Source organism: Mus caroli, chromosome 10 (assembly GCF_900094665.2).
Source record: "Mus caroli chromosome 10, CAROLI_EIJ_v1.1, whole genome shotgun sequence".
NCBI classification, from domain to species: domain Eukaryota; kingdom Metazoa; phylum Chordata; class Mammalia; order Rodentia; family Muridae; genus Mus; species Mus caroli.
Genome location: NC_034579.1, coordinates 63,629,708 through 63,647,909, shown reverse-complemented (window position 1 = coordinate 63,647,909; position 18,202 = coordinate 63,629,708). Strand labels below are relative to the sequence as shown.

Here is an 18,202-nt window from a genome sequence, read left to right as displayed (position 1 = left end):
TATCTAGACACAAGAATGATGCTATCCAGCCACCATGTGGCATCCTGCTGAGCTGAATCCTTCGGTGCAAAGACAAAGCCAAGGAACAAATAGGGGAAACTTTAGATGTACTAAGTTATGGCACTGAGTTCAATGTTTAAGATAAAGAACAACTGAAGAAAATACTATGATGAATTTTTTCAAATTATTTTTGGTGTGAGGAGAGTTCAGTGCATAGAGCCAGCACACAAATGAACTCCATGCTCATCCCCCATTATACCCAAGGGTGAAGAAGAGTAAAGACCTCCTACACTGCACACAGATCGACCGGTGGATGTTATGAGTGTTGGAAGCATGCAGGCTGAAGAGTCTAGGAAGAGAATCAGAGATGATGAAGAGAGTTGGGGAAGTTAGCCTTCACCAGGGGTGGGAAACATGACCTACCAATATGCATGCATGTGAGGTAGGTACTTCAGGCAATTACAGCTGAGGGTGAGTCACCACGTAGATCAAACACCAACTTCTGTTCCAGTGTTGGGTCAAGAAAGGAACACTTGATCATGTATGGTCTTTTTCTATTTTCTTGTGTGTTGTTATGCGTGTGTGTGTGTGTGTGTGTGTGTGTGTGTGTGTGTATTAATATGTATGTAAGATGCCCATCTATGTGCCTGGGGGTGGAGGTACAAGGTTGATCCACCTATCCATTGAGGCAGCGTCTCTCAGTCAAGCCAACAACTCACAAATATGGGTAACTTCCCTAGCCAGCATTCTGTGAGGGCTCCTCTATCCCTGCCTTTCACGGCTGGAACTACAGGTAGGTTACCATGCCTGTCCCACATTGACGTGGGTTCTCAGGGTATGAGTTCTGGATCTCACGTTTGTACAGAAGTACATTCACTACTGAGCCATCTTTCCCACAGCCCCCACATACACTTTTCAAACAGAACAGAAGTTAAAGAGCTAAGCCAAACAGTGCATCATCTGTAGATCTGTTGCCAAGGGATAGGATTACTGTGCACATGCTACTAAATAAAGCCTCCAAGTGCCCCACTGAAGACCAGATGGTAGACAGCAAAGGACCCCACAGCACAGTCCTACCATGAGTATATGGCCTGTTGACAGAGAAGCCCCCTAGCCCCCTAAGTAAAGGGGCTAGGTACAGTGGTGACATGGTTGACTAGCATACACAATGCCCTGAGTTTGATCCAATTGCCTCTGAGATAAAAACCTTTCATCTTGCAGGGAAACTCATAACACACAGGACACTCTAAGGCAGCAGAGTGTACCCTGTGGGGGTCATATATCAGATATCCTGCATATCAGATATTTGCATTACATTTCATAACAACAAAATTCCTGCTATGAAGTAGCAATGAAATAATTTTATGGGTGGGGGTCACCATAACATAAGGAATTGTATTAAAGGAGGGTTGGGAATCACTGCTCTAAAAGGAGGTAAAACACTCCATCCTACTTAGAAATTCATTAAGCTCAGGAAGTAAACAACTCAAACACATCAGGAACTCCCTGAAACAGAGCAGATTCACTAGACCCTACTCTTCCTGAGTAATAAAGCAATAAAGATGGCTGAGAGACACTCGAAGACCAACTGAGCTCCTGAAAGAGTCTAGGACCAACAGAGCTACCTGTAGGCTGTGCGGTAAGCTCCAGGTTTCCAGCTTTTGTGAGATGCCACCAATCCTTGGTGATGCAGCTGATTGAGTCATTTCTACTTCTGTAAATAACCCTTCATCCCTACTCTTCTAAGGAACTCTAATAAAAGCTACCCATTCACCAGGCTGAGCCATGGTTGCACCTTTACTTTGATCTATTGTCAGTTCCTTTTCTGAAGTTAATAGATGTTTGTTCACCTGTCCCCAGGAACAGTGTCACACCATACCAACATTAAAAAAATTTTTTAAAAATTAATAATAATATGAAAAGTCTTCAAATTATTTTTATACATAAATAAATCCCAGTCTGTGTTTATAGCTACCTTAAAGAAAAGAAGGTTATACATGAAAAATAAAATGTTTGTGAGATTTAACCATTAATCTTCATTACCTTTTGAGAGCTTCGTGAATAACAGGATCCAAAGTCACCCTAAAAAAAAAAAAAAAAAGAAGAAGAAAAAATGTTTAAGAAGAATGAAGGAATTTCTCATTTACTTTGGCAATAGCTTAAAAACACACATTATTTATTTATTTATTTTCCTAATTCTTTTTTCCCCTTCACTTCTCCCTCTTGCTCCAGACCTGCTCACTCCAGCCCATAGGCTTTTTATTTGTTTCTCATTATGAATGGTTGTGAGCCATCGTGTGGTTGCTGTTACTTGAACTCAGGACCTCTGGAAGAGCAGTCAGTGCTCTTAACCACTGAGCCATCTCACCAGCTCAAAAACACACATTATCAATACACTCAAAAACAAAACTTTGGAACCAACTTAATAGGAAATATAGTGAAATGCATTAGAAAAAGAACACAGATTCAGAGACTGCTTATAAGTACAGAATGTAGAAAAACACACGTCAAATCAAAGGAACAAAACAGCTTCCATAGGGTGCTTAAGAATGATCTTGTAAGGATCAGGAGAAATAGCTCAATGTTTAAGAGCTCTTTCTGCTCTACCCTGAAGACCAGAGTTCAGATCCCAGCACCCATATAACAGGGTGTGATCTTCTTTTAACTGGGGCAGAGACAGGAGGGTCATTGGGGTCTGCTGTTTTCAACCTAGCTGAAAAACACAAGCTCTAGTTTCAACAAGAGAGCCTGCCTCAAAAAGTAGGGCATGAGAAGACACAGAGAGGAGGTCTTCCCTCTGGGCTTCTCTTGTGTATACAGGAGATGTAAATATACAACAGAGAGAGAGAGAGAGAGAGAGAGAGAGAGAGAGAGAGAGAATGAACTTGTACAAAAATGTAAAAAATATGATCATGAATTTGAAATGATTATGCTTGAGACAGAAATGAAGTAGTTGTAATGAAGAGGATTATATATGTGTATATGTGTGTATATATATACATCTATGTGTACATATAAATGCATGCACACACATACATATATGTATGCACATACATGTACGTGCACATATATATGCCTATATGTGTATGCACATATTTGTATGCATATGCATCTATGCACATATAGGCATATATATGTGTGTGCATATATGTATACATGCACACATATACATATATACACACATATATACATATAAATATACATATATACACACTATTATAAATATAAAACTAACATTTAAAAACACAAGCACAGGAATACATCCCCCAGTACCATAATCATCCACAGCTCTCATGACAAGTCCATTATCATCTTTTAAGGTTCATTACTGTCAGTGCCATTTGCCAAGGCCCATAGCATCCAGGCACATACAGGCTGAAAGCCTAATTGTGCATGAGATAGCATGAGAGCCCTCTGCAATAGTATCACCCTCTCAAAATGAAAAACTCCAGCTCCTCTCAGCATTCAGCACATCAAGACGAAGGTGAAGGCTGACTATCCTTTTACAAGATGCTAATATAGCCCACCAGGTATGAAACATGGTTCCTATTTGGCTACAGTAAAATGAACAGGATCCAAGTTATTACAGCCAAATCAGTTCATATACAGAGAATGTAAATAAAAGTTTGACCACCCAGTTAACTCTCACTGTGCTTGAACATGAGGAGTTTTACAATCCCTTTTCAAGTCTTAAAGAAGTCCATCTCTCATTTCTTTTGATTGTATGAGGGATTGAACCTGGGACCCCACACGTCAGGCTAGCATCTACCATTGAGCTTGCAGACCAGGACCTAATAACTTAATCTATAATGTCATGCCTCAGTTCAATGCTCTAAAAAGAAAATAGAAGGAAGTTAACATGTGGAAAACCTATTTATTAACCTTGGTATCGCCACCACATTTTCTCATTAAACCTTCCAAACAATTTAATACAACTGCAATTGCAATTTAATACTCTGCAGAGATGTGTAAAGCACACACCTACAGCCCAGTTCCTCACAGAAAACTTAAAATATGGGTTGTTTCTTCCCTTTCAATATAGTCATTCACACACTTACCTGGAAGACCATGTAGGTAGTATACATAGCTTGTCTCCCTTAATATAGCACCATCTTTCCATGCATTGACCTTGAGAGAGAAGATCTTAACATCTTCATCTTAATCTTTATGTTCTCACTAGAAAATACATTCAAACTCTTCTTTTTAAAAGATGTTTTTTATTTTTTTATATACACAGGTGTATATGTGCACATGAAAATACCTTCAGAGGGCAGAAGAGGTTCTCAGATTCCCCTGAAGTTGGAGTTATAGGTGACTGTAAAATACCTGACCTGGGTGCTGGGAACCGAACCATGTCCTCTCCTCTGCAAGAGTGGTATGTGCTCTTAACCACTAAGTCACCTCTCCAGTTTTCAAATGATTTTTGATATTTCTATTTCTAAAGTGGATTTCTATTCCTCGGGTACACGTAACCTTTAAAAAGGCCACCTGGCAATAAAGAGCTTGACTTTATAACTGCTAATGTCCTTAAGAAATTCAGCAACATAAATTCCTGAAGAAAAGACCTAACCTTCTTCACAGTTCTTGCCTATCATCTCTCTGCCTTGAGGGCAAAAATAGTTTGCTCATAAAAAAAAGAAAAAAAAGATATAGTTAAGCGCCTATTTCTCTAACACTGACAAATATATCTTGGCATCTTCACAAATGTGTGTGTATGTGTGAACACATGTGCAGTGTGTTCACGCATGTGTGCACACACAGACACACACATGTATGTGAGCACATGTACATGCCTCCTCCCTGGGGATCACAGAACATGCTAGGCAATAGATACTCTGCAGCTAAGCTATTCCTACAGCCCCCTATCACCCAGTCACAACTGACTACAGCACTTATTTCTTCTTCTATTTTGTTTCTGCTGCTGAACCATTTAAAATCTTAGTGATTCGTGTTCAGTTACGAGATGTGTGGTTTTCTTATTGATCTTTACAGACTCTCTGTTCAATAAAGACATTAATCACTCGTATATAATAATTCTGAATCTTCCAATGCATCTTCTCAGTCCATGACTTGGAGTTCAGCTCAGTTTATAATGGCTTTTGATGCGCAGAAATTTACATTTTATGCAGTCAAACTGTAGATGATTTTGTGTGGGGGTGTTCCTCAGGACTCCTGGCCTTCAAGAGGTCTTCTTCAGTCTGAATGTCAATTAAATGGCTACTAATACTCTATTTCCAGGCCTGGGCACCATTCATCCTTGGCCTGTTTGGTGACTCCCATGGCATTCAGTGTGGATGTGGCATAGTTTGTATCTGACAATGCCTGGCTTCCCAAGAGACAATTGCGGGTAACCAAGAGCAAAGGCAATAGCTTGTAATGTTCAGGAATCTGGGTGTCCCCACTAGCCAACAACTCCAAAAGAGGTAACCCAGTCCAGGCACGGGGCTTTTATTGGTTAGCCTGCAGTCCTAGTAGGGGCTCTGACATTCCTTTTTGGATAACTCCCTATAAAGGGTAACACAGTCACACACACACAGAGACACAGACACAGACACACACACACACAAGCTTCTATAGCACCAAGTTCTAAAAAAATTTTAAGTTCTTTAATGTTATTAATTTCTCCCCTGCATTACCATCCCCCATGAGCCATGTTAACCTTTCCCATTTCACCATTACGGGATCTGCTTAGATCCAACATAACTCAAATACTAGGTCAATGCAGATGGCCAGGATGTATTGTAATCAAGCCCCTACTGATGATCAGGGGCTCAGAACAGACTCGGAAGTTGAACTACAACGTTGAAGGGACTTTGTACAGCACATTTAAAGGATGTAACAATAAACGAAGTGGGAGTGGGGTGGGCTGTAGCATTGTCCAATCACATTTTGATATAAGGGGTTGAACAAGAGACTTTCCACCAATCAGAACTGGAGTTGGTTCCGGGGCCTGGGAACGCAAACTTAGTTTGACCCTTAGTTTGTCCAAATGGAGCGTATACATCTGAGGATTCAAAGCTAACATCCACACGTGAGAGAAAATAGGATCGTGTCTCCTGCTGGGTCTGTGTTACCTTCCTAGGGCTGGTTGGTTCTAGCCTTATCCATTTATCTGTGGCTGTCATAATTTTTCTTCTTAACTGCTGAATAATATTCCATGATGTAAATATGTAGGAATGAGCATGACCAAAGCACACGTTATAAAATTCTCAGAAAAACAATGTATTAAAAATTTAAAATGACCCATTCCTTTGGCTGCATCTCTGCAGGACTTCCGCAGGGGACCTGGAGGCTCAGAGCTCACTTTCACACCTGAGCAAGCTAGTACTGATGTTATTCCCCTCTGTGACTCATTGCCAAAATGGACTTCAAACTGGTCTTACTTCAGTACCAAGCCCAGTACACGTGTTCAACAAAACAATAACTGGACACAAGAGTTGAGGTGCTCTCTCTCTTTCTCTCCTCTCTCTCTCTCTCTCCTTCCCTCTCACTCCCTCTCGCTCTCGCTCTCTATCTCTTGCTCTCTTCCTTCCTCTCCCCCTCCCCCTCTCCCCATCTCTCTTCCTCTGATTCATTCATCAGTTCCTGAGAACCAAGAGTGATGGCAATAACCTGTAATGCTTGGGTGACGCATTGATAGTGAAAACAATAGGTGAGTGTGCAACATTTAGAAGAATAAATATCTACCACTGGCATCCTTTTCAAACTCTCCTTGGGGTTTGTTATTTACTTCTTGCTATTTAGTTCCACCGCCCTTCTCAACTCTGTGGTTCTGAAGATGCCTTCTGTTCACAATTAACATTCTCATTTTTAAAAATTAATTCTGTCTCCTGACCTCTTACACACACATAGCTCATTCTGCTTATTCTCTCTCTCTCTCTCTCTCTCTCTCTCTCTCTCTCTCTCTCTCTCTCTCTCTCTCACACACACACACACACACACACACACATGCACGCACATACATACCCTCGATGCCTTTCAGCCTCTCTTCTCTCTAAATGTGTTTTTCACACTCAGGCCTGTTTTGTGACTCAGTGAATATAACCATTCCCATCTGGCTTGAAACTGTCATTGGAATCAGGTGGGCTCAGCTGAGCTGCGATTGAATTGCAATTGCAATGCAATTGAAGACATCCCAGAATTTATCAATAGCCAATAGTTAAACAGGGAGGGGTGGGGATGACAGTTGGCTGAGCCAATCACAGGGCAGGCACGGAGCTAGTAACCCCAGTGACATTATCACTTTCATGATTGCATAGGCATGCCTTCCAGCCAATGCTTGAAGGGTGAGTAAGGGCAGCTTCCTTTGTAACTCACTAAAGGCCTTTGAGGCTGATGTCTGCTGGAGCTTGCAGCAGGAAGCCCTTCTAGTCTTACAGAAGCACCTCTCCATCTTGTCTTTTGAGGTTAAGTAATTTTACCTCCACTTCACAAAGAAAACCCATTTTTAAAATCAGAGTGGCCCAAAATCATGCAGCGAGGACAAGGTGAAACCTAGAAGTAGAATCTAGTGAGTTGTTCAATTTCACTTGCACTGCAAAGATTTTACTGTACAGTCTTCAGCCAGGCTTCTACACCCGCCACCAGTGTGGCTGCATCCAAACATCATCATATACATTTGTTGTTTAGACCTTATGAGACGCGCTCTCTCTCTCTCTCTCTCCTTATTTATTTTCTATATATGAATACACTGTAGCTGTCTTCAGACACACCAGACCAGAAAAGGGCATCAGATCTCATTACGGATGGTTGTGAGCCACCATGTGGTTGCTGGGACTTGAACTCAGGACCTCTGGAAGAGCAGCCAGTGTTCTTAACCGCTGAGCCATCTCTCTAGCCCAAGGCATTCTCTTTTTAAGTAAAGCCATCTGTAGTGGCTATCTTCTCAGCTCATCTTGAAAGACACAGATCCACTGCTACCCACCCCCTCACCTGCACACACACACACACACACACACACACACACTGAAACACCCATCCATGTTTCTATAGAAAATGAATTCTGTAGGAGAGCCCAGAACTGGGGCTTCTCCCAAGTTCATTTCAAAGAAGAGAGGCCAAGATCCTTCAGTGCTGTGACCACCAATGGCACTGACGTCAAGTCAGCAAAGGGCAGAACTCTGGGTGCAGAGGAGCTCCTAGGAGAAAAAGGCCAATAGGGGCAGAGAGGATAATGCAAGCACAGAAGAAGGAAAAAGCCAGAGTAGGATGCGAGTCCCCTCTCATCCTCCTTCCTTAGAGAGCCATTAGGGCTGAGGACTCTGTGGGAGCATGCACCACATGCAAGGGCTCTGTCCTCTGCTGTTCATTATGGCCACCAGCCAAGCTCTGGTCCAGATCCCAGTCCCATCATCCCTCCACAGCATGCAAAGACAAGTTTGCTTCTACCTGCCAGACCCTAGGTAAATATAATCCATTCTGCTCTGTTCTAGAATGCCTTTGCTTAGGCAATCTCTGCAAAGGAAATAAAAAGGTAGAACTAAGAAAAAACTACAAGGGGCTGGAGAGATGGCTCAGTGGTTCAGAGCACTGGCTGGTGCTCTTCCAGAGGTCCTGAGTTCAACCACATGGTAGCTCACAACCATCTGTAACCGGGTCCGATGCTCTCTTCTTGTATCTGGAGACAGAGACAGTGTACTCATATAGATGAAATAAATAAATGAGTCAAAAGAAAGAAAGAAAGAAAGAAAGAAAGAAAGAAAGAAAGAAAGGAAGGAAGGAAGGAAGGAAGGAAGGAAGGAAGGAAGGAAGGAAGGAAGAAAGAAAGAAAGAAAGAAAGAAAGAAAGAAAGAAAGAAAGAAAGAAAGAAAGAAAGAAAGAATGAGAGAGAGGGAAAGAGAGAGAAAGAACCTACAAGTGCCAGAGTGAAAACCCTCCGTGGAGAAGCTGACCTGCCTGTAGTCAGAGAAGGTCACAAAGTCACCTTTTTGCTCCTTCCATAGGCAGTTCTGCCTCTTCTAGGAGAGCAGCCCCATCTCCTGGACTTTGTCCCTACACCATAACAGCAATTTCAAATACTATCCTTTCAAAACCTCTCTGAACTTCAAAAAGATTTGGATCTCTTCTCCAATCCCTATCCCAGGAGGGGCCTAAGAGCCTCCTAGAAGGTCACATCCAAGACAAAAGCTTGACAAAAGCCACACCCATGCCCTCAAACACCAGCTTCACCAGGACCTTCCCCTCTCCCTGCACCCTGCCTCTAACCAAGCTTGCCTTACTGATCTCATTCTGCCAGCCAGGTGGAAGTCATATGGTTGCAGTAAATGGGCATATTTCAATAGAATAAACTAAACGGGATTAGTTATAATTCACTTTAGTACTATAGACTTCAAGTAGGAAATATCCCCATACACCAGGTTTTGTGTCCATGTCTCCCAGAGAAGCAAGAGTGTGTTATTCTTCACCTTGGTCATGATGCTAACAAGAATGGAAGGTATGGTGTGGTGCCAAGACATAGGGGAGACATAAGGGGTTTTATAAATAAATGATAAATAAATAAGATGAGCAAAGGGATCCTTGACTTGCCTAGAGTTACCACACAGCTCGGTCAGGGGTAGCAGAGCCTGCAGACATAAGTTCCAGACACTGACTAATTCCCCTAAGACTATTGGTTTCTATAATGAAAAGAAAAGAAAAGAAAAGAAAAGAAAAGAAAAGAAAAGAAAAGAAAAGAAAAGAAAAGCCGGGTGGTGGTGGCGCATGCCTTTAATCCCAGCACTTGGGAGACAGAGGCAGGTGGATTTCTGAGTTCCAGGACAGCCAGGGATACACAGAGAAACCCTGTCTCAAAAAAAGACTATTGGTTTCTAAACTCCAGGGTCTGCAAGACTCAGAGGGACACCTGGGCTCACTTCCCAACTATTATTCTCCAGTAAGATTATCCTGAGGTCCAGAGCAATCCTCTCAAGACTGTCTCACGCAACTCCCATGTCCTTGTTAACTGAATTGCACCTTCAGGTAACGGGCAGGAAAACATGGATCAATTCCCAGGTGAGTTTGCAAAGACAGTAACACAGACAAGCTTACTATAAATGCTACATAAAAAAAAAAAAAAAAAAGACTGAATGCACACAGTAACTACATACAAGGAAGTGAATGGATCCTTCTCATAATGGCTTAGGTCTTACCCACTGCTCCATCGCTGGGACGAGAAACTATGACCTTGGTAACTCTTAGGGAAGAAACAATTTAATTGGAACCTGCTTATCATCATGGGGGTGAGGGGCGGTCGGTGTTACATGACAGCCTGTTGCTAGGAGCTGGAACAGTAGCTGAGAACTACATCCTGATCCAGAGGAAGACAGAGACAGAGACAGACAGAGAGAGACAGAGACAGAGAGCCTAACCCTGTCAAGGGCTTTTGAAGCCTCAAAGCCCACCTATAGTGATGCACTTCCTCCTAAAAGGCCACACCTCTTATTCCTTGCAACTCTTTCAAATAGTGCCACTACCTGATAACTAAGCATTCAAATATGTAAGCCTATGGGGCCATCTTACTCAGTCCTCCATAGCCCACAGTCCATTTCCAAGGGGATCCTGAATTTGTGACTTTTCCAAGTTCCATACACACAACTGAGAGTCAACTACTTGATGCCAATAATAATAATAATAATAAATGACTATTATATCAAAAATGCACCACTACCAAGGTACTCACTCTGTATGTGGAACTCAAGGTTAGTTGTATCAAGACCATGAACTAGAGAGAGAGTCAAACCTTGCATCGTGTCACGGGCTGCCACCAAGTTCTCTCAGATATTTCCTTCATCCTCCAGAAACAACTCTGTGAAGTGAGGCACCTTCATTGTCTCCTCCTCGTGGGTACAGAAACTAAGGCACCAGAGAGTAGTAACCAGGGAGTATCCTCCCTGCCATTACAGCTGTGAAGGTGCAGGGCCTTCTAAACTCTAACCCAAGTTGACTCACACCATGGTCAAAAGAATTTCAACAACATGGTTTCTAAAGCCTTCCATCTGCTACCAAGAGCTGGCTCGGGATGAATTCAACTTTCCACAGGGCCATCAGCAGAGCCAAGTAAGACACTTGAAAACCATCCCCGAGTATGTGGGGGGTGGGGTGGAGGGTTGTTATTATTTGTATCGTTCTATTTTATTTTACTTCGCAGTGATTTTTTTTTAACGCTAACACTAATTATGGAGATCACTGGCTGCTTTAAAGTGGTGATTTTCTTTAATGAATAAAAAGGAAGCAGATGCGTTATTATCAACAGACGAGGAGGAGCGGCCTTGAGCGACGGTACATTTAATATAGAACAGGACCAACCACATCTGGAGACAGGAATTGCTGTTTATCTCATTTTACAAATTACCAACCTGACACTAACAAAATCCACAAATACATTTTTGCCCAGCCCTCCTGCTCTCCTCACGCTTCTACAGATGTAGATCCTAAGGCTCTTTGCAGAGGTGTGCACTTTCCAAAGATTTTATTTTACTTTGTTATCTTAGCTTTTTGAAACAATGTTTCAGTGTAGCCCAGGCTGAGGTTAGCCTGGAACGCTCTCTGTAGCCCACTCTAGCACAAGCTTGCAGTGGTCCTCCTGAGTAGTACAGGTACACTCCTGCACTAGTAGATGTGCATTAGAATACAGACGTGCAAATACAGATGTGCAGAATACAGATGTGCAGAATGCAGGTGTATAGAATGCAGATGTATACCACTGCATTTGTCTTAGTTTCCATGTTTCTTTTTTTCTTTTGTTTTATGTTTGTGGGTCAGTTTTTCGAGACAGGGTTTCTTTGTGTAGTGCTGGCAGTCCTGAATCAATCTCTCTCTCTCTCTCTCTCTCTCTCTCTCTTCCATGCGAGTCTCAAACTCAGATTGGCCTGCATCTGAGTGCTGGGATAAAAGGTGTGTGCCACCACCACTAGGCAGTTTCCATGGTTTTAAAGTTGATGTGGAATATTAAGAAACTGCATGGGAGTGGATGGATTCTTTAAGTTATATGATTCAACCCAAATTTTTACTACAACTAAGATGATAATGAAAAAAACCTGAAATCCCATATGACAGCAAAATCAATAATAAAAGGTTGTTATTAAAATTAAAACAAAAGGACATGGCACATAAAGAGATGAGATAGACCGAAGCAGAAGAGGCGGTTTGCAAAGCTTATCTCAGCAGAGAACTACGTTTCATGTCTACTGGTTCTGCTATGCCTTGACCCAAGTAAAACCCAAGCAATACAACCTACATCACAGCCAAGCACCTGTTTGTCCATCAGGCATGCGTGTGACACAGCAAGATGCCCATATACCCACAAATGCACCTGCCAAATATAGTCAAAGAGGTAGCTATTAGAGGAAAGTGCCCCACAAGAGACCTTCAGATTAGAAGGTCATTCTGTGACAGACCAATCCAAAACTACAAGGAACAACAATATCTTCCTAACTTGTTTACATAACTAAAAATCCATCAGTGTTTTAATCTGAATTTGATGTTTTATTTCTATTTTCCTTAAGAGATAAATCTTTGTAAATCTCAAAAGCCTCTGGACATATTGTTTTATAGATGTTTAAAATAAATATACCAAGATCTTTAGTGTAATGTGCTTGAATTACCATGGAACCAATCCATCCCTGACCACCCAGCATTCTAGAACCTTCTAGGTTAACCAAACTAAGAGGCTTTGGAGATCATTTATAAAGGGGAAACTGAGGACAGGAACTTTTTCTTTCTTGCTCACTTGTACCTGGCATGAAGTCTGATAACATCTGCTCATTAAAATAAATACAGAATCATATGAAGAATAGGAAAAAAATACTTTTGAGGTCATCTCATACCATAGCCCCGATGGCCTGAAACTTGACACATTATCCTATGAAATGCCAAGACCACGTGTGGGGCACCATGGCAGGTTTATAGATGGAAACGATGAAGTTATTTAAATAAGACATATGCTGGAATCCTGGTGTGATGGTTTGAGCATGCTTGAGTGGCACTATTAGGAAGTATAGCCTTGTTGGAGGAAGTGTGTCACTGTGGGTGTGGTCTTTAAGACCCTCCTCCTATCTCCCTAGAAGCTGGACTTCTCATGTTTACCTTCATAACAAGATGTAGAACTCTCAGCTCCTTCTCCAGCACCATGCCTGCCTGGATGCTGCCATATTCCTGCCTTGATGATAATGGACTGAACCTCTGAACCTGTAAGCCAGCCCCAATTAAATGTTATCCTTTATAACAGTTGCCTTGATCGTGGTGCTTGTTCACAGCAGTAAAACTCTAAGACATCTGGTTTGGGAAAATGGGGTTAGATACAGGAGAAAGGAAAAGGAGGGCTTGGTGCAATTAAGTTATGTGGAATCTATCATGTAATTTTTAACACTGGCGTTGGGGGAGGGGGGACAGTGCAAGAGCACCCAGATTCAACCATTAGAATTCAGGAAGTCACTAACCTGCCTGAAGAGAGACCATAGTACAGATGTTTATCTGATTATATGAATTCAGTGTTTTGAAAGCCAGCTCATCTGAGATAAGGAAGATAAGAAGTAATCATCTCTACCAGGATGATCAAGATCTGCCCTGGGCTACGAGGGCTCACAAAACACCATCCTTACAGCATAGGCACCCACAACAGGCCCCGAATAACTTCAGTGTGAGGCAGATCCCAGCGAGAAACACACAGATACACAAAAGCACACACATAGGAATCTGTTCATCTATGTTAAGCCAATATACCTTCCTAAATCAAGGACACATAGACAAAGCTGCAAAATGTGAGGTTTGCATAGACAGGGTATTGCTGTTAAAACTTTGGCCAGGGCTAAGGGTCCAAGAGGACAAGATGGGGCTGCTGACTTGAGGCGCTTTAACACTGAACTGGCTTATAGCGATACACATACACACACACACACACACACACACACACACACACACACATATATACATATATATATATGTATATGTGTGTGTGTGTATGTATATATATATATATATATGTGTGTGTGTGTGTGTGTGTGTGTGTATACACTTATTTTTTTTCAAAACCCAGTGACCGAAAGCCTGACAAGGAGCAAGTTAAGAAAAGGCTTATTATTATAACTGAGAGCGACAGAGTATGGTTCTTTGTGCTAAGGAGAGGCTGCAGGCATGTGAAGCGGCTCACTTATTTCCAGGTTGGGAAGCAAGAACAGAACAAAAACCCCAGGGAGCCCCGCACCCCAATAAGCCCACTTTCAGCTAGGCTCTGCTTCTCAACAATTCCAACACCTCCCGAAACATTGCCACCAGCTGGGGACCATGTGTTCAAACGTACTTGAGGGAGATTTCACCCCAAGCCACGAACAAGCAGTTTGTTACATCCTAACAGATCCCCAAAGGGCAAGGGAACAAATTCAAATGTAGCATTTTCTCTCATTAATCTCTCTATTTAGAAAGTTTGTGTTCTTCTGAGACAATGATGATCAGTAGTAAGAACTACTTAAAGTCCACGGTGACCCAAAGAGCTTTGTATTTTGGGGTTTTTTTTCCCCCTTTTTGATTATAGATTGTCATCATGAGTTTAATTATCAAGGTACATTTATATGATGGAGATGCTCAGGGTGACACTCTCAATCAGGCCTCTGATTGTATCTTCGGTGTTCACTCCCCCTCCTGCCAGGTTCTGTCTCTGTATTTTTACAGATTATTCTTACTCTTGTGCTTTTTATACATGATATCATAATGGAAGGTAACACACACACATTTACACACACACACACACACACACACACACACACACACACACTAAAACCTGACAGGAGCCAGATGCAGCAGCACACACCCATCACCCCAGCACTCAGGAGGTGCAGTCCACAGGATCAGGAGTTCAAGGCCATTCTCGGTAACGTGATAAGTTCAAAGCCACATCGATCCACGTAAGAACCTGCTCAAAACACGAAAAGAAATGAAATAATAAAAACTGAGGAATTGCCAGGCGTGGTGGCGCACGCCTTTAATCCCAGCACTCAGGAGACAGAGGCAGGCAGATTTCTGAGTTCGAGGCCACCCTGGTCTACAAAGTGAGTTCCAGGACAGCCAGGGCTACACAGAGAAACCCTGTCTGGAAAAAACAAAAACAAACAAACAAAAGACCCTGAGGAATTGGGGGTGGGGTTGGGGGGGGGTGGAGAGATTGCTCAGCAGTTAAGAGCACTGGTTATTCTTCAAGAGGTTGTGGGTTCAATTCCCAGGACTCACATGGCGGCTCACAACAGTCTATAATTCCAGCTCCAGGGCATCTGGTAACCTCACCCAGACATACATGCAGGCAAAACACCAATGCACATACAAAACAAAACAAAACAAACAAAAACCAGAATTAGGTAATTCTGAAGAATTAGCTATTATAATACCTAGAGCGTGTGTGCATTCATTTCTCCTCCTTCTCTTCCTCCTCTTCCTTCCTTTCTTTGGCTCTTTGTATGGAGGCTAAAACCCAGAACTAGACACCTGCTAGGTCAGTGAAGAGCTCACTGCCCCAGCATATGGACCAGAGCTGTGTAATCAGCTCAACACACATTTTTTAAAATGCTGAACAAATCAAAATGCCTGAGAAACAACATCTAAATCTTATAGTGACGCTAAACATTTAGAAACAGATTTACTTGGATTTTTAATGATGTGTGTGTTTGTGTGCATGGACAACTTGCATGAATCAATTCTTTCCTTCCACCATGGAAAGTTCCAGAAATTGAACTCAGGCCTTCCAGCTTGGTGGCAAGTGGCCAGTCTTATTTAGGGTTCCTGTTGCTGTGATGAAACACAACTAAAAGCAAGTTGGGGAGACAAGGTTAATTTGGCTTACACTTCCACTGTTCAACTTCAAAGGAAGTCATGGCAGGGGTGGGGTGGGGGTGGAGACTCAAACAGGGCAGGAACCTGGATGCAGGAGCTGATGCAGAGGCCGTGGAGAGGTGCTGCTTACTGGCTTGCTCCTTATGGCGTGCTCAGCCTGCTTTCTTATAGAACCCAGGAGCACCAGCCCAGGGAAGGCCTCACCCACAGCGACGGTGGATTGAGCCCTTCCATATCAATGATTAATTAAGAAAATGCCTGACAGGCCTACCTATAGCACAGCCTTATGGTGGCATTTTCTCAATTGAGGCTCCTTCCTTTCAAAGGACTGTAGCTTGTGTCAAGTTGAGTAAAACTAGCCAGCATGTGACCTTCAAATTGGATTTAAATGCAAGAGAGGGGGGGAGGGGAGGGAAGAGGTGGGGAAGGAAAGGGAAGGGGGGGAGAGGGAGAGAGAAAGAGAGGAAGGGAAGGGAAGGAAGCAGGGTTGTAAAGGAAACAATTGCCAAAGTGTCATCAAAGCCATATTTGTGATAGCATGTACTCCCATTTAATGCATTGTATCACATCCAATAACAACTGCAGTGTTCAGAGTGTGAGAATACATGCTACTTCAATGTACTTCAGACAACGGCAATAAAATATGAAAATAGGCATAATTCCTACTGGTCAAAACATCACCATGCATCCTAGTGATTTTCTTTTGTGTGTGTTCGTTATCGGTGACAAAGCTCATTTCTATTCTTAAATTACCAGAGTCTGCATGTCTTAAATTACAGTTAGCTGCACGTTGCCATCCAAGGGGAGCCTGGGATTTCTATTCACAGACAATTGGTTCAAAGCTCCGCATTCAAGGAATGAAGGAATCTAGCGTTAATTACATTGCATTTGCAATTTTCCAAGGCATTGCACCTTGTGCCTGGGAGACACTCGCTACCCTGACAGAATCCACAAGATAATGAGACGAGGCTCCAGAAGTCTGAGGATGGGCTGGTGTCCGGGGACAGAGTAGAAGTATACAGGATTTCTGGGAGGAAAGGACTATGCACTATTGTCTATTTGAAGGGACAGTGGGTTGATAGAGTGCTAACGGAAGCACACAGGGAGGCAGCTGGCTGTAGAAAGGACAATAATGGGGACAAACCCTTTATAACGGGGGCAAACCCTTTTCACAATCGCCACATAGAGGGAAAGGGGAATCATGGTCATGGGCAGAGGAAACTTTGAAACCCTATGTAAGGCCCTGTGAGATGGCTTCATCAGCAAAGCACTCGCTGCTCCAGCAAGTGGGTCTGAGCCAGATCCTTAGCACAGTGTAGAAAGCCAGCTGTGGGTGTGTGCCTCTAACCCTGAGGCTGAAAATGGAGGCAGGGGGATCCCCAAGCCACGATGCTCAGCCAGCCTAGCTGAATGAATGGCAACCTTCATGTGCTGTGAAGGAGCCCGGCTCAGAACACAAGATGGAGAGTGAGAAAGACAACCTACATCAACTTCTAGCCTTCGCAAACACACACATGGACATTCACACACATGTGCACTTTTATGTGTATATGTGAGACCATGTGTGTCTACACACATTGTATACTCATGTATATACATGTACACACAGATGCCTACACTCATACATACACCTATACACACTCACACGCCTACAGACATACATACACCTACACACACACTACAGACACACATGTACCTACACACACACCTACAGACATACACACACCTACACACACACCTACAAAAGACAGGTGTATAAAGAACAGCAGCTTTGCATTGACCATATCTGAAGAAAGATGACAGAAGCGGAGGCATCAGGCCATGGCAAAGAAAAACCAAGAGAGTTTAATCCTCACTCGAATTTGGACCTGCAGAGGTATCTAGCATCTCACTCCTCACGCCACACACATCACCACTGGAGGAAATTATAGCCAGAAATTATATGCGAAATCATAGCTCCTACAAATAAGTTATCTTCTATTTAACTGTTCTATTAAACATTAAACATATCAAGGCCATATAAAGCCAGATGGTCAAGAACCATCAGCACCAATCCCATTTGGCCTCATTACTTCTTGTTATTCATAAAAGTTCATCTGTAGTCCGCTGCCAGAAGCCCCCACACTGGGACTGACAGTCAGAAAAATTAAGCCAGTGTTGGGGAGGCTCAGGCGTTAAAGGGAGGTCTGGGATACAGTGCAAAACACCAGGATATTAATCAATATCGTCTGTGCAATTTTAAATCGGACCAAAAAATATTAAATGTGTTCAGTACTTTGGGCATTAACTATTTGACTACTTTGATATGATCAGTCTTTACTTTGGATAAGAGTTTGCCCTTCCAACCAGGCGGGACCTGAGACTGCTTTGGTTGGGGAGGCAGAAATCCGGCCTGAGTAGGGCCACA

General features: G+C 42.7%; 1 protein-coding gene across 1 annotated transcript in view; it reads right to left on the bottom strand.

Moving 5' to 3' along the window:
- Window positions 1-18,202, bottom strand: part of Ank3 (ankyrin 3) — a 620,582-nt gene that overhangs the window by 529,429 nt on the left and 72,951 nt on the right. Inside the window, exon 2 of the mRNA XM_029482220.1 lies at window positions 2,044-2,082. Within this exon, the coding sequence (XP_029338080.1) occupies window positions 2,044-2,082 (39 nt within the window). The remainder of the gene's footprint in view (window positions 1-2,043; window positions 2,083-18,202) is intronic.